At 35.0% G+C, this 18,230-nt stretch overlaps 1 protein-coding gene across 3 annotated transcripts in view; it reads right to left on the bottom strand.

Annotated features, from left to right (window-relative positions):
- The window catches only part of SENP2 (SUMO specific peptidase 2), a 29,044-nt gene that overhangs the window by 7,489 nt on the left and 3,325 nt on the right, over positions 1-18,230 (bottom strand). The window contains exons 3-12 of one of the 3 annotated variants that reach the window (XM_074329028.2): positions 15,999-16,132; positions 15,515-15,547; positions 13,079-13,169; positions 9,492-9,660; positions 7,651-7,754; positions 5,993-6,087; positions 5,388-5,439; positions 4,379-4,442; positions 2,575-2,751; positions 1,057-1,188 (exon numbers count right to left, since the gene is read on the bottom strand). In XM_074329028.2, the coding sequence (XP_074185129.2) occupies positions 1,057-1,188; positions 2,575-2,751; positions 4,379-4,442; positions 5,388-5,439; positions 5,993-6,087; positions 7,651-7,754; positions 9,492-9,660; positions 13,079-13,169; positions 15,515-15,527 (897 nt within the window). In that variant the 5' untranslated portion in view covers positions 15,528-15,547; positions 15,999-16,132. Of the gene's footprint in view, positions 1-1,056; positions 1,189-2,574; positions 2,752-4,378; positions 4,443-5,387; positions 5,440-5,992; positions 6,088-7,650; positions 7,755-9,491; positions 9,661-13,078; positions 13,170-15,514; positions 15,582-15,998; positions 16,133-18,230 lie in introns of all 3 variants that reach the window. The other 2 variants (XM_019735839.3, XM_074329025.2) reach the window with 2 other exon arrangements.

Raw genomic sequence — 18,230 nt, 5'->3', positions numbered from 1 at the left:
AACATCAGAACATGGTAAATACATTATCAAAACTAAATGTCTAACCTAACTAAATTAGGATGAATTACAAGATAAGAAGGGAAGGGGATAAAACGACTGTCTATAGCAGAAAATGGAAAATAAAAAATGATCAGTGCAAACTGGGAAGGATTAAGAAAGAATAAAATTGTGCTTTTGAGGTGTAGAAGTAAGAGGACCAAGAGAAGGGACTCAAAGAGAAAGTCTGCAATAATGAAAAGGTGTATTGTAACTGCATCACTCCAAGAATATGCAGAAATATCAACTGGAAGTGAATTTTACTATATATAAATTATATCTCAATTTAAAAATATTAACTGGAAAAAAAGATACCAAAACATTAATATTTTGTTACTTTTTTAATGGTAATAGTGTTCTTTTTCTTTTCCTGTATTTTCTAAATTTTACATGATAAACATTTATAATGTGAAACAAAACATCCTAGTTTTACAAGAATGTGTTTATATGCCACTAGTCATGGGGGGGAAGAGGAAGGAACGCAAGAGAGAAAATGCAGGGACTGAGCAGTTGAGTAAAGGACCAACTGGAAAATTGGCAAGAACTAAAAGCTAGCTTTAGCTAAGTATATAAGGCTACAAGATGACAATTAGGCAAATTTTTGCAGTTATCACTCAAATGAAATAAAGAAAAAATACATCATGTACACATAGTGATCAATATACCCCTCTATTATTGACAAAATAAAATGGCTCCTATAAGAATTCATCTAAAATAAAGTGTCATTGCTATTCCTTCCATTTATCAGTGCACCCAGGGTTTATAAAAGTGTCACTGAAAACTAGCAAATGAAGTCTTGGATGAAATGAAACACAGATGCAGAAGAGGGAAACATTGCTAATTAAAGGCAGCAAACAATCAGAATTAACCATCTTTCTATGGTTCAAGATGTTTTTGTTTTAGATGTTTTTTTAAAAGCTGCTTTACCAACTCCTTATAATTGGGTAGCTATCACTTTGGTTATGGAGAGTAAATGGTTAAGCATAATGATAATAAAAGGAGGGATAAAAGACAACTTACTTCATCATTAAGCCAGTGATAGTTCTTCAAGGTCTGGATATCTCCTCGAGTGATTCGTAATTTGAAAGCACTACTTAGGATCTCATCCTGTGGGCCATGACCTAGGGCATTACTGATTTCCTTTTCCATGTCCTGAATTAGAAAGTCCAGAGGTTGCTACTTTAATATAGAACCACTATCAGATACTTAAAAGTCTGAGACTAAAAAAGCAAATTTCACCTCTGTAATACCTCACCCTTGAGAAAAATATACTATCAAAGACCTACTAAATTGAAGTATGGAAAGATATAAACTTAGACTACAAAGCAGTCTTACTAATGGTTATAAAAGATGTTAGTTGAATTACCAGCTTCTGGAAATAATACTTTGGTAATAATACTTACAGTTAAAGTATAGTCTTAATTATCCCACTACCATGTAGGCAGCACTATGAGCCAAGCATTGTAGCAGCTACTTGAAGCATATCATGAATCCCTGCTTGCAGGGAAAATATATTCATTTCACAGAGCAGGTAACACTCAGAGAATTCTGGTTACACGCTCAAACTCATAAATTATCAAATGGCAGAGCCAAGATTCTGAACTTAGGAGTGTCTAACTTCCTACCTTTGCTCCTTCCACAATTCTATAAAAGAATCTTCAGAACTTTCCTTATTTCCCTCCTAAACGTTTATTTAAGTACATCAAAGTAATAAAATTAGGACAACTAAGAGATCATACTATCCATTTTTGACACGAGGAGAGTCAGCAAACAGACAGAAACTGGAAAATTAGGCAGCAGTCTAGCAACTGAGTCCTTCTGAATAGATGGCTTCATTATTCTAAAGAATTATGCAAATAAACGCATATTTAAGCTAAAAGACTGAATCTATAATCCCAACAGAGATTATTTCAGCCAAACACCTGTTAATACCACTTCCCGCCACTGCACGCAATTTGGCAATTTTATGGCTTTCTCTCTCCACCTGCAGGCCCAGCACACAGTAAGTGCTCAAGAGATACTCCCTGAAAAGGACTGACTACCACCTACTAAGACAACAATTGACAAGGAGCCAAGATGTGGGCTCACCTTTAACATGAGAATTTTTAACTACCTTCATTTCCTCGTTTTCTATAAGTTTTCACTATTTTTAAATGCAATAATCAATGAAAGAAACATTTTAGTAAACCATTATCCCTTAAAAGAAAACTGCAATTAACTCAATCCTAATGCCAAACCACACTCTATAACCCAAAATACTTTAAGGTTAGAAAAAGATTCTACTAAGAACCCCTTATATTCCGAGATATGTGAGAATTATGTCTACTCACATGTGTTGAACATCAATCTGATGCCTTAGGCCACCTTCACAGCTCAGTAATGATCAATATATCCACTGCCTAAACAGCCCTTAGACCTGACTGTCTTCATATATTCACCCCTAGCCTGGAGAAACTCCTCGGAACAGTCATTCAGTCTTGAATAACTGAGGTTATTTAAAAACATATCTCTTATTCTGATCAACACAAGAAATAATACCTCTGTAAGTTCAAGGAGATCATCCGTCCTTTTATCCTTTTCTTTGCCTGAGCAATTTTTTTCTTTTGTCTCAAGTATGGACATTTTCCTCCTGAGTAAGCCATTGCTTCCACTGCCCAGGCGGAGTCGGGCTGACACTTCTTCGGATAGGTCAGGCTCCAGCTGGTGTACCCTCCTCTAATCAAAACAGTTCTATATTCTAGTTAAATGTTTCATACTTGCACATATAAGCATACATAATAACATGAAATATGAAACAGTGCCATTATCTTGAAAGAAAAGAGAATTAACAAATCCCCAAATGAATAGATATAGCATATTTGCCTATCCCTGCAAAGGGACCAAAAATTGTTCAAAACCTAAGGCTCACGGGACATGTCCATTAAACCATGAAACAGAACACTTATCATTTTCCCTGAAGGAAGCAAGAAAAGTATTTTTGGTTTTCTTATTTTAATTAAAAATAACATAGTTAAAAGATATTTCAAAGTTTTAAAACAGCAAAATATATGCCCCATAGTCCCATCACTCAGAACCACTATCCTTATACTAAGTAAACTTGCTGTTTCTTCTTTTTTAAAACTTACGTAATATAGAAAAATGCACAAAACATTAATGTATCACTTAATTTTTGCAAAATTAACACCTATGTAACCACCATTAAGGTCAACGAGTAGAATTCTGCCAGTATCCCAGAAACTTGGATAAGATCTTTCCTTATCATGACCGTTTGAAACACTTAATGCTGAATTTAATTCAGTAGGTAAACTATTTTAAAATTAGGAAATATATTTAGAAATAGAGCTTTGGACAAGAACCACACTCTCAACACACCTAGCTATTACTCTCTTCACGGTAGCTAACTGCCAATCCTAGGAAACCATAGCTGCTGGCCCTTCCCTATGGTTGTAGACAGCAAAGCCTGCAGGGTTCAGCAAGGACAGTGGCAGGATATAGTCTGCAGCCTGGTAATAAATTACCACCCCCACCCCCACCCCGTCCTCCCTCAGGCTTAGTTGCCTTCTTCTTTCAGTTTTTGTTCCACAGGTCATAAATGATAATTAAACACAAAGGCTTCACTCTGAATCATGGGAATGGGGAACATTAGAGAGGGAGTATTTTAAGACTAATGATGTAAAACCGTGGCTTAAGACTAATTCTTATGAAGAGATCTAATGGGAAAAAAGAAAGCTGATCAAACTGATACTGTACTTAACACAAAGCTGTAACTAAACTTTGGTATTTGTATGTATCTAAAATGTGAAATAATCTAAAACTTCAAGTTTGCATTTAATTTACGAATATATTTCTTTTGGATATGGAGTGTTTGCCACTATTATTAAAAATGCTGGTATTACTATGGAGATCACTGGAACACTTTTTATTCAGATACCTATATAGAAAAAGTAAATCCAATTAAGCATAAAATTGATAGTATTTTCAAGTAAATCTGAAATCTTGACTCTGAAAATAAAATCCTAAACATTATCTTTTCTAGAGATGTATGGTTTTTAAAAATTCTCTGAAAGAAGCCAGGCAACACAGATGAGGGATGAGATGGAGGCAAATTGGTCTCTCTTATAAAGAAAGGTAGCTACCGCACACAGATAAAAATCCAGCAAATCAAAAGGAAGCTAAAGTTGTATATATCTTCAATGCCTGCTGCTTTTTCAAAGAAACCAATGGAATTAGAATTAAAAGTAACGTGTATCATCTTTCTTATTTTTCATGGGCACCAAAATTTTAATACTAAGTGAGGTGAAAGAGCAAAAAGATACAAAATTCAACTAGTGTTTCTACTTACACCTTCATTGTCAAGTCTGATTCCAACTGTCTTCTCTGTATCAGAAATTTTCCCCTTTGAACACCTGAGGAAAAAAATATAGAGATTACAGACTGGATGTTTTTAACTTGGTACATGTTAGACTAGTTTTAGAAATAAGATTTAATAATTTGCAAACAAAAATTGCCTTGAGTTTATATAGTCCTCTAAACCAGAGGTCAGCAAAATTTTTCTGAAAAGGATCAGATAGTAAGTATTTTAGGCCTTGAAGGTCTTAACCATTTTGCGGTATCTTCTCAACTCTATTGTAATTTAAAAGCAGCCATAAACAGTATATAAATGAATGAGCATGACTGTGTTCCAATACAACTTTACCTACAGAAACAGGCAGGCAGACCAGATTTGGCCCATACTTTCCCCAACTCTGCCGTAAATGAACCATCATCCAAAATCCTAAGGCACATAGAGATACGTTTCTGTTTATATACTAGAGCTGCCCATCACACCCATATTCGTACATAAGCGGCACCTTCATCTCCCAATCCCTAATGCCTAGGAGAGAAAGGCACCCTCCCAAGTCAGGGTGAGCATCTGACACAAAAGCTACCTACCGTGTTTCCCCGAAAATAAGACCTAGCCGGACCATCACCTCTAATGCATCTTTTGGAGCAAACATTAATATAAAACCCGGTCTTATAGTAAAATAAGACTGGGTCTTATATAATATAATGTAATATAATATAATACCCAGTATAACATTATAATATAATATAATATAATATAAAATATAATACAATATAATTAATATAATACCGTGTCTTATATTAATTTTTGCTCCAAAAGACGCATTAGAGCTGATTGTCCAGCTAGGTATTCTTTTCGGGGAAACACGGTATGTCCCCATATATATTGACCAGCTACCAGAGCTGAGGAGAGTTCACAATTTCTCAGGCGTGGTTACTCATAAATGTAGCTCACAAAGTAAGAAAATAATGTCAAAAGAAAACTTAGAATGAACTGAACCATGTACCTCTTTTCACTCCTCACTGAACATAGAGGTCCCCTTGTGTCAAGAATTCTATCTGTGAGGATGGTAAAGAAAAAATTAAGTGTTTCCTTTATGAATCAATCATATAGCTAGAATTTCAACATAGTTTCCAAAGTATCAAAACATTAACTTATGCTGAAATGTTAGAATGAAATTCAAAGACACTAGCTCTTATGTTATCAAGTCGCTTAAAAACGCATAAATCGCTTTCTTAAATATAATCTTTAGTGTAAATTAACTGATATCTGCTCATTTGGTAAGCTATCACCTAGTGTCATTTAGTGGACAAGTGGAGAAATACAAGGAAATTAATATCAGAAATATAAAGAAATTAATTTTAGGCTAACAAAATATGTACTACTACTGTATAGAAGCTAGGAATAACAACCAAGGAGGTAATTTGTAAATCTGCTTCTTCCTGAAATAACTTTTTTACTAAACTACTGGTCTTGGATAAACCCCAGTCAATGCCTTGGGGTCTGATAAAGTTTTAAAGTCTGGTATACCATCTTTCACTCGTATGTTATTTTTCAATTTCATATGCACACGAACTAAGTTCTATATGTTAAAATAGGGCTAAAACTCACATTGTTTTGGAACAAACTGAGTTGTTCTGCCTCCATGACTTTGCTCTTCCCCCCAGCCTTTGGTCTTTATTGTGTCCATCTGACTTCTCTGAGAACTTAGAAACACAAAAAGTGAAGACAATCAGATACAAAAGGAGAATCTACCATAAATACTCATTATCTCTGATAAGCTTCTCCAAACAGAAGTTACTCATTACCCTGAAACATCAAATTACAAGAGAGAGGATGCAACATAGCGCCATCAGGGACTAGCATACAAGGAGTCTAATCCTGATTCTAATATTTCAGCCAAGTTACCTAGCCTCTAGTTTTTTCTATTTGTAAAATTGGAAGTTCTCAATCCCCAGGGCCATCTTCACTGAAAAATCTTGTGTGATAAAACTCATGTTAAAAGATGGAAACATTTTAAACAATATACTGAAATGGATCCTAAAACAACACATCTAAAGAGGAATGTAAAAAGCAAAAGTTTTAGGATTTTGCTGACATGACAAAACCAATAGTTCATGAAGCATACTGCTGCTTTCAATAGTGGCTAGTCAAAATGGAGAAAATATTAACATTCTGACTGACTAAACAAAGAGAATTAAAATTTTAAAAATTCACAATCAAAATTCAAATTCCCAGATTTTGTTATTTCTGCACTCAACATCCTAGATAGTCTTATAACTTTTTCACCTTCCACTTGCTGTTACCTAATTTCTGGGACTCCCCTCCGTGTATTCTCACTTGTTAGAATTATCAAGTGTATGTCACTCCGAAGCTCACATATTTTTTGTCCCCTTTTTATAAAGGGGTATAAGGCCAGACATCAACTCCTTGTGCCACACTATTTGCTCATTAGAGTATTTAATTAACAAGGAGTCTTTTAAGAAAACTTCTTATGACTTCGGGTGACTTTAATCTTCTCTCTAAAGTGGAAAGTTTCCAATTGTGCTAAGATACATCCACTAAGATGCCTCAGAGACTATATGTATATGGGGAAGCAAGGAGAGGGAAAGGGAAGGCGGGAGGGACAGGCAGGAGAGAAGAGGGGGAAAGAGGCAGACAGAGAGCGCCATTGTGGGAAATGTGTATATTGGGGAGGTTGAAAAAATTCTCTGCTCCCTGACTTCAACCAGTGATTCCACTTTTCTATAACAGAGGGATTCCAAAGCTAACGGAAAATTTTATTTTGTAAAACCACTGTTCTATATAATCCTTTACTACTACAATTTTTTTTTTTTTGCCTCATAAATGTCATTTAATGTAATCAAAACAGCCCTTTGAGGGAGACATTCTCCCTCTTATTCTCATTCCATAGGAAACAGAAGCTCATGGCATTAAGGGAGTTTCCCAACATCTTATAGCAACTAAGGGTTGAGCTGGGTTTTGAACCCAAGCCTAGTTGACATCGAGGCTGCATTCTTTTTTTTTTTTTTAATTTATTGGGGTGACAATTGTTAGTAAAATTACATAGATTTCAGGTGTACAATTCTGTATTACATCATCTATAAATCCCATTGTGTGTTCACCACCCAGAGTTACATAAAATTTATATAAACTAGTTCTCTCAATGTTAACCTCTTTTTTCCACAAAGCGCTTCCTACCAATTTCCTCTCCAAAAATAAGGAAAATGATGTCTAACAAAGCATTTATCTTGTTAGATTATCTTTACCTATGATGAGCTGAAGTTACAGGAGGAACAGAGTTTCCATGACCACCTTCTTTAAGTCGCTCCAATAACCTTCGGTACTTCTCTCTTTCCTCTTTCTGAACACCCTAAATAAAAGAAAGCATGTTAGATAACCTCTAGCACATTAAACCTATAATTAAATCATAAACAAAGACCAAGAGGTCAAATGCAGTCCGTAGATGGGTTTTATTTGTTAGCACAGTGTTTTTTAAATTTCCTTAAATTAACTGCCAACTTTATCAATTGGAAAGAAAAATCCAAAAATCTGCCTCTTTTGAAAAACTGAATCCACAATCTCGAGCGAGGCAGTGCTACTCCCTTCAGAAGGGCCATTGGCTCCACCCCACTTCACTCATTTACATTAGCTCCTAGACCTTGCTGGCATCTGAGTTTTTGACAGTGGACCTGGGTTAACCACAAAACAACTCAGCATAAATAATCCACTTTCATATTCAGAACAGTCAGCTTCCAAAATGGAACTGGTCTCACCAAAGTCATCAGTGACTTTCTATGGCCAGATCCACGACACTTTTTCAGCCTTTATGTTACTTGACCTCTCTCTTCAGCATCTCACCCTGCTGACCTTGCCTTGCCTTCCTGGACAATACACTCTCCTGATTTCTTCTTATCTTCTCAGTCTCCACTGCAGATTGTTTCTTCTTCTGCCTGCTCCAAATGCCAATGGTTCTGCCCATTATCTCTTCTCACATTACATTCTCTCCCTGAATAATGTCTTCAGCTCCCTTGATTTACATAACACCAATATGCAGAAGATTCAGACACGTGTCTCTAACCCTGCCTTCTCAAAATTCTACCGGCCAGGTTTTCTTAATGTTTCACAGGCACTTTAAACAATGTCTAAAACTGAAGTCATCAACTTCCCCCTAAACACACAGGGCATCCTGGTCAGTAGCAAGTATTTATCAAAGACTGAAATCAGGGGCTCAGGCTCTTCCCTCTAACTTTATACTACACTTAACCAATGAATATGTCCATGCTAATATTACCTTCTAATGTTTCTAGAATATATCCTATATGTATATATATGCTCAGTCCCATCTCTGATTTCTCTTCTAAAAGGTATGAAGCTACTTTATAATCTCTCTCCTTAAAACCCCATCCAGGGCTGCAGCCCATTCCTCGCTCTGCCTACCTGTTGGATACAACTATTTATATATAAGCTCCTAGAGGACAGGGACCATATTTTATTCAATTTTAATTGCTGACAACTGGCACCCATATAAATAGTTCTTTGATGAACTAAACTAAGTGGCTCAGAAAACTATTCAGTAATAGGTGATGGTCCTGGGAAATGCCAGACACAGTAATAATTCTAAATTCTCCTGGAATAAGTGAAGACTTCACGAGGGAAGTGAAGAGAAGATTGTTGATGAAGATATCATGCTAAGTGCCCTGAAAAGGGAAGAGCAGACATGTACACCATTTACTTCCCTTACACAGTCAGTTATTACAGCTAATACAAGAAACAAGTCAGAATAATTCACTCACCCAAAAAGAAAGAATCCATAACCTTATTTTTCCTAACGTAACTCCTTTTTCTTTTTTATGGTGAAAATAACCTGGAAAATGACTAAATTACATATGTACAGAATATCTCTAGGAGGATACATACAAGTATCAGTGGTTACTTGCTAAAAGTCAAACAGGGTGCTGGGGCCAGGTACGGAAGTGAGACTGGTCAATTTATTATCACTGTACACCCTTTTATACCTTTTGAATTTTGTACCATAGTACATATATTACTTATTCCCTCCAAAATTCATAAAATAGTTTTCAAAAGAGATCAGGCTAAAAGGGCTTACCTCCTCCACAGTACAATGGGGACGCCTCAGACCCTTGCCACCCTCGTCAGTAATCATCTCTGTTACAACCTGGTCCTGAGGTTTCCACGTTAAAGAACTCTCTGGATTGCCTTTGCAATGGCGACGACCACCTGGTCTTCTGTTATAGCCTTCTGAGTTCAAAGTAAAACTGAGAGACAGAAAAAATTTTACAAAGTTATCACCTAACTGCTTCAATTGCTGGAATCTAAGTTCCAGATCATTCTGTACTTAGGCTTCTCAGGTTAAGCTTGCTCCTGGCAAATCAGACAACTACCATTCACAAAGTTAGATCTAGCTCTAGAGTAAGGGTGCCCCAGAATTCCACTATGGAATGTCTATTTCCAGTCACCAGCGCTGCTGTATGAAAGCCTCTGCCTTCTCCCTCATAACCATTTTTCAACCCCAACTCTGGAATTAGCTCCCATATTACACATACCCTCCTCTTGTACTGCACTTTTCCTCATGTCACTTGGCACCACTGGAATTAATGACTGGTATGATTGTATAATGTCTATATCCCACACTAAACTTTAAATTCCATAAAGACTGAGACCGTGTTTACCTGAAAATAAGACCTAGCCGGACAATCAGCTCTAATGCATCTTTTGGAGCAAAAATTAATATTAGACCTGATGTTATATTATAATATTATATTATATTATATTATATTATATTATATAAGACCCGGTCTCATATTATAGTAAAATAAGATCGGGTCTTATTTTAATTTTTGCTCCAAAAGATGCATTAGAGCTGATTATCTGGATAGGTCTTATTTTTGGGGAAACATGGGATTATATCCTTTTACCACTGTATCATACCTATTACATAATCTAAGCTGAAAGGCACTCAATAAATATCGGCTGGATGCTAAACTAATGAATGTAAATTAATAAATGCTAAAGAAATGGAAGCCATGAAGCCCCAACCTAGTCATTGCTGCTGGTGACACAGCCTGCCTCTCCTGCCATTACCAATAATGGGACAAACTGACCTCATACCCTTCTTGACGTGATGTTTTAAAAAAGATACAACACCACATATATAGTATTTTTACCCCCCCAAAAAATGCATCCTCTAAAACAAATCATGAATAAACATCAGTCAAAATTAAGAGACATTCTACAAAAAGAAATGCTTTATACTCTTTAAAAATATCCATGCTACTGAAGACAAAAAAAGAAGACTGAGGAGTTGTTCCAGATTAAAGGAGATCAACGAGACATGAAAATTATTTGACAGAGAATGATAAAGCAAATTGACAAAAATGATAACTGGTGAATCTGGGTCAAAAAAAGACAAAACACATGAAGCAAAAACTGACATAACTCGATGGAGAAATAGACAAGACCACAATTACAGTAGGAAACAGCAATACTCCTTGCTCATCAATCAATAAAAAGGTAAGCAGAAAATCAGTAAGACCTGTAAAACATTATCAGCAAACTTGAGCTGACATTTATGGAACACTCCACCCAACAATAGCAGAATACGAATTTTTTTCAAGTGCACATTGAACCTCACTCAGGTAGACCATATTCTAGGCCATAAAACATATGTTAACAAATTTGAAAGAACCGAAACCATACTAAGTATATTCTCTACCCATAATGGAATTAAACTAGTATAGTAAATAACAGAAAGATATCTGGAAAGTCCCAAATGTTTGGAAATTAAACAATGTAATTCTACATTTCAGAATAATCACTGGTTAAAGAGGAAGTAAAACAGAAAGTAGAAAATATTTTTAATTGAATGAAAATTAAAACCAACATTTCAAGATGTGTGGAATGTAGCTAAAGCAATGATTATAAGGACAGTTATAATATTAAATGCATAAAGATAAGTCCTCTAAATATTTAAGTATGCATCTCTCTAGAACAAGGACATTTTTTACATAACTATAATACAATAATCAAATTCAGGAACTTTAGCAATGATACAATATGTAACATGTAGTCCATATTCAAATTTCTCCAAAGATATTAAAAATATCCTTCACAGCATTCTTTTTTCCTATCAGGGATCCAATGTAGGAGCTCACACTGCATTTAGTTATCATGTATCTTTAGTCTCCTTCAATCTGAAACAGTTTTCAGCCTTTCTTCGTCTTTAAAATGAGAGTACAGGCCTGTTGTCTTATAGAATTAACCCTAAATTCATCTTAAACTGTTTTCTCATTCTTAGATTCCGATTATTGAATTTTGCTGGGATACGAATTAGGTGATGAGGTCCTACTCAGTGCAATATATCTGGAGGCCATAATGTCAGTCTGTCCCACTGTGGGTAGTTTTAACTTTGATCCTTTGATTAAGGTGGTGTCAAGCAGGTTTCTCCACCCTAAGGTTACTATGTTTCCCTTTGTAATTAATAAGTAATTTGTGGGGAGATATCTTGAGTTTATGTACATATCCCGTACCTCATCAAACTTTTACTTACTAGTTACAGCTCAATTGATGTTTCTTGTATATATCAATTATTACTATGATAGTTACAAAATGATGATTTTTTAAGCTCTATCATTCCTTCTACACTTACTAGGTGGCATCCTACTATAAAGATCTTTCCCTCCCACACTATACATTTATTTACTAGCATCTGTATTCCTGTCTTTATTTATTGTGATGCTTACACTGTCCCGAATTTGGCCAGTGGAAGCCCCTTCAAGTTTCCTCCTGTGTCATGTTACATGTCCCCAGTGCCTGAGCACTTCTTTAATTTCTGGCACAAGACGTTCCAAACTCATTTTGTACTTTCTCTCTTAGCCCTACAATCGGCCACTTATCCAACTCCAGAGAGCCCTAGTTTTTAGTTACTGTCTCATTTTTAAATATGAGTAGATAGCCAAGGATTACCAGTATTTGAATAAAGACTCTAATTAATGAAAGATAAGACCAAAACAAAGGGGAGAGGGAGATTCAGAGGAAGCAAAGTAGGGAGAAGAAATTTTAAAATAACTAACAGCTTTAGAGAAATAAGAAAAGACATTGCATCCTCCAAGATGCTTGGAGAAAGAAAAAACCACGGGGAATAAGGAGAGGGAGAATGCTTACAACTTAAAAACTATGAAGCCAACAACAACGAAGTCGGTAAAAGATTTTTTTTTAAAAAAAGGGCAAGGACAACAACAGAGAATACATATGAAAATTAGATCAATCCGGAAGATCTAACAGCCAAGCAGCAGAAATTCTAGAAAGTGTGACCACAGAAGGGAGACAAAAGTTACTAATAAAATAATAACAGTTCAGTGTATGAAAATTCATCAGGCTAGACACACGATTTCTGCCCTTTTCTGTATGCACATGGTACTTCAAAAAAAAGTTTAGGAATGAACAATTATTTTGTAAAAGTTTTGCAAAATCAGATGCTCTGGGCAGAAATGGCAGAAAAAGTAACAGCATCTGAGTTGAAGTCTCTCACTATCTGTATGGTATTCGGCAGGCCAGTAGCCTCGGAGTACTTACTTAAAATTACGTTAATAGAATAAAAGTGGGAATGCCTAACAAGAGAGAGCACCTAACAACTGCTAAGATTCCATTTAAAGAAAGGCATAATGTAACACTTACCCGAAGGAAGGCAGGACTCTGCGAGGCTGATCTCGGGTTACTGTCACTCTGATCTTTGGATAGTCACTTATTCCATTAGGAGATTTATTACCTAGTTTAAAAATGTATTTGTAATTGTAAAACAAAACAAAACACCGGTCTGCATTAGAAAAGAAAATCTCTGAGCAATCTACATTGCAGAACTTAGTCTTATTTTTCCAAATTCTACTATGTACAGCACAGAGGTCCAGCACAAACTTTGTAAAGTTAAAAGAAAAGTAATAGTACTCACTGTATTTTGCTGTGGATAATGTGCAGTATTTTGCCCAAATTTGTGATGGAAAAATAAGGATGCACAGCACACTATAAACGGGTAGTACTAATTCCGTATCTATATAAATGTTTTTAATTCTTTTATTTATGCCTATGAGTTAAAAGTATAACTCTAGAAATCAATAACGATATCCATATGCAAAATAATACCCTGAAATACGATAATCGGTTTTGTTGAATTTACGAAGAGTTTGCAACAACGAAGAGTTCTTGGCCTTCTATGATGCGTAAATATCGTAAATTTGTTACCGGTACATAAAAATTCTTATAGCTTGTATCTGTTCTTGTGTTTTGTAATTATTTGTTACATGAAATTTCTTGTACCATAATATGTTAAAAAATAAATGCTAAAATTCCTTTATAATACAGAAAACAAGTACCTAAATGTAAATAAAAATTTGAATTAAAAGATTAAAACAAAATTTTTTCCCTGAAAGTTTGGGCCAAAAACATTAGTGTACATCATACACAGGAGCGCATCATACATGGCAAAATACGGTAGTTTGTCTTTGATCTCAATAGGCAATAACAATTGTCTTTGATCTCGATAGGCAATAACCTAAAATAGGCAAGCTTCTAGTTTTGCTTACTGGGACCAAGGATAGGCACGAAGAACTCAAGATTACAAACTCTTCGTAATCTACTCAAATTGAGTCAATTTTTCAAATTATTTCTTCTTCCCAAGAAAACAAAAGTATTTTTAAATGAAAACCTGACACGTTACTACATTTCACCGGAAGCTTCTAACACTTGTGAGATGGTTACTATACTTCAAAAAAGGTTCACCAAATTTTCATCAGTCACATTTTCTGCTGTAGCTACTACAAGGTTGGGAGTCCCTGAGGACTCCAAAATGCAGAAGTCTAAAACTGAAAATTTTTCATAAGTCAGTAGCAACAAAACCTAAACTGACCTAAATTCATTTGTTTCCCAAACCTGACTTGAACCAATGTTCAATCCCAACGGGTATTTTTTAATAATATTCAATAAACACTTTATGTCTAAAATAGGAAAAATTCAGAATTTCCAAACACATCTCCAAGGGTTTTAGATTAGAGGCTGTGGACTTCTTTATACAGGAAACCGGGCCCAGGAATTCCTGTGCCTCTCTGACTAGGCTACACAAACACAGAGAAATATACTACTGATACCTCAGGCACAAACTAAATCTACCATCCTTTCCCTGTGTCAATTTCAATGGTACATAATTTTAAACATTTACATATTCCAACAACATGAATAGATTATGTGATTTAATTTGTATTAACTTTTAAAATGAAATGAAAGACTTCAAAGAAGCATCATCTTTGTCCCAGGTCCCTTAGAACTAGATTCTCAGACTCAGGGGTACATATTTACTTTCCTTTTCTCTGCTACCAGAGGTACTCTACTAAAAATGTTTGAGAAGCACTATGCTAAGGTTTTTATCATTTCCTAAGCTTCTTCGGTTTTGACTCCTGAATACACAAGTTCCCTAAAAGCTCTTTTTCCCTTTCCTCTCACATTTCACAAATCTTCCTGTGTGGCACAGGTCACAATCATTTTCAGGACTCTAGCTTCTTCCTATTTTTCCCCACCATTTTGTACAGTATATACAATAATTACAATTCAATTTAGGGGTTTGGATGTATAAATATTCCTAATCCATAAAACTATGAGAATTGGGAGCCTAGGGTAGCTCACCAATCAGATGATGACCCTCAAAGGCAAGGTTTTACTATTTTGTTAATATTTTATTTGTTTTATTTTGTTATTAAAGGTTTTATTATTTTATTACTAAAGATTTTATTTTATTTGTTTTGTTATTAAAGATTTTATTTTGTTATTCCTGATTCATTTAGCACAGTGCCTAGCACAGAGTAAGCTCTCGGGATTTCTTTTTTTTTCAAATGAATGAAACTTGATCTAAGTCACATTAAGGACACTGATAATACAAATAAAAAACACAACAGTAAATTCAAATACAATTCTAAAGGTAACTGTTTGCTTTTTAGAATGGCAGAGAGAATATGTCTGTGTTCTCATCGCAACCCAAATCAGTGTTTTCCTTTCATATTCACAAAACTCAGAAAAAAAGAGGCAGAAGGAGGTAGGGGGAAGCAGAAATATTTTTGACCACCTCACCCAGTTTCAGCATGTTGTTCCAGGATCCAGAACCTGTCAGTTCACAAGATGAAGAGTTCGAAAATACCTTAAAATCAAATAGAATCACCTCTGTAGTATCTAAATTTTAAAATTAAAATAAGTTTCTAATATGAAAAAAAAATCACTCTACTGGTGATTACTTAGCTAGCTCACAGAAGAGATATCATCAATAAGACCAAAGGTATAATTTGTAAAGACTCACAAAATGATGTAAAAAATAAAAATTCCAGAGTCTTCTCACATACTTATTATCAGTAATTAGGCTCTTCTTAAATACTTTTTAGATGTGTAATTTCTTAACTTTTAATTTTTTGGCCTATATATCAAGGCTAATAAAGACATGAACATTTCTGGAAAGAAGTCATTCTACACATTAATTCCTAAAATGAGAATATTTCTAAAATTTAATTTTAATGATTAAGTACAGAAATCAGTAGTCCTAAGGAGCCCTATCCCCACTGACCTCTCCTGAAGGGGCCACATTCCGTGTTCCATTACAGGCAGAAGTTACCATGGGCTTTGTGGTCAGCTGGAATGGGAATCCAAATAAGCTGGCAGCATTGTAGAGACTGTTTTTCACTTGGTGAATAAAGCAATCTAGAAACAGTAAGATAGATTACATATACATATAAATATGGAGTAATAAACTAGCAAAAAAATAAGATTGTATCTTAGAAAAGCCCTCTCAATTTTTATTAGAAGTCCTATTTTCAACCATTGAGATAAAAAGGTATCAGTAGAAATAATTTCTCTACCTGAATAGCTGGAATTCCAGCAGTGTGGTTTTTGTTTTTTTTTATTCAAATATCAGGATGCTACAAAAACATGTAACCATCACTTTAGCAAATCACACTGATACTCACAAAAAAAGTCCTGAACAACAGCTTTCAAGCAATGAGCCCTCCCGCATATAGAAAAAGAAATCTATGTCAGAGAGACAGGGGCATAACTTCACTAGGCATGGCAGAACCCTACAGGAAACACTTATCATTACTTCCAGGGCAGATAACAATACAGTTGTCCTAAACAACTACTTACTAAGTGCTATTTTATCTTGTTTACCCCCAGGGTGGAAATTAGTGAAGTATAAGATATGTAATTCTTAACATCCATGATGAAACAATGCTATCCCTCTATACCGGAAAAGATGTATTGGAAGATCTCAGACTTACCCCTCTGTGCCACCAAAAATAAAGATTACAAAATAAGGTAAGTAAACAAACAAAAGGGAGGGGGAGATTTCAGTGTTTTCCCAACTTCCTCTTTTCATCACTACCTTCTTTTTCTCGCTTCCTGCACTGCTGATTTGTTTTTTACAATTTCTTTTCTATTTCCTAATTAAGGATATTCCAAAGCACTAGTTTGAGAGAAAGAGATCATCACCCTAGCCACATTCTGCTTTGGAGAAAAATAACCTGAAATTAAAATTTCAGGTTATTTTAATCAAGAAGCACTCCAGAATATATATGCTATAAAATACTTTCCGGAAAGATAGGGCAATAACTTAATCAACAGGGAGGATGTGATAGCTGGGTAAAGCAGAATCCAATTCGAAGTAATTTGTAACTAGAGAATAGTTAGAAGAACCAAAATTTGCAAATGACCTGTTTCTCATTTTAGGAATTAGAAAGAATTCTGTGTTATTCCTCTAATAATGTTGAGCTGTAAGAAGAAGAAAAGGAGCTTTGGGGATTGGTGCTTAACCCACAGACTGTCATCCAAATCCAGAGGAAAAGAGGCACTCTTAACATAGTTAAGTAGTAGACACTAAAAAGTACTATATTTATTTTACTACAAATTTTGTCAAAATCTGGGAATGCCAAAGATTATGTCAAAAGATCTCATTGACTTAAAAAAAAAAAATAGTCTGCCTCATCTGTAAAATGGGAATAGGACCACCCTATTTTCCTGGGACTAGACTAAGATCTCTTAAAATCTTTCATCTATAAGATCATAAGTTTGCAATTCTAAGAGCCTCCTTCTTTTCTTTTACCCTTCCTGTTTTTTTTGTTTTTGTTTTTCTCAAAAGCAACCAAATGAGCTGTACTGTCCGATATAGTAGCCAGTAGACACATGTAAGTTACCTAAATTGAATTAAATTCAGTTCCTCAGTTGCATTAACCCCATTTCAAGTGCTCAGTAGCCATCATGGTAGAGAGTTCTATTGGACAGCACTGCTATAGACCTTTCCCAACTCTGCAGGAATGATTACCTCTGCTATCCACTGCTTCACCTTTGGCTTAGGTCCCCTTTTATAGTTTCCATTCATACTACATATTTCATGGAAATCACAGAGGGAGAGATCCTTACCATACAAATCCATAAAATGGATAACTGCCAGAATTACTTCAGGAACTTTCTATAATTCCACTGTGAAAGTTTTTTGATTATTATATATATATATATATATATATATATATATATATATATATATATATATATTTACCACATACAGCTATTTATTTATATTTTTCTTTAAAACGGACTCACATGTTTTGCTAAACAAATGTATTTGAAAGGTAATTTTATATTGCTACTATGAATGTAAAGCAACATTATTTGCCTTATAAAGAAATGAAAACACAATGATATTAGGTTCTAACTGTGCCTATTAAAAACGGAAAGATTAACATGTAGTTTGGCCCCTGAATAACATGGGTTTGAACTGTGCGAGTCCACTTATACATGGGTTTGT

This window comes from Rhinolophus sinicus, chromosome 17, assembly GCF_057876585.1.
Source record: "Rhinolophus sinicus isolate RSI-liver-muscle chromosome 17, RSI-T2T, whole genome shotgun sequence".
Taxonomy (NCBI): Eukaryota; Metazoa; Chordata; class Mammalia; order Chiroptera; family Rhinolophidae; genus Rhinolophus; species Rhinolophus sinicus.
The sequence above is the reverse complement of the archived record's forward strand: the minus strand, read 5'-3'. Positions and strand labels throughout refer to the sequence as shown.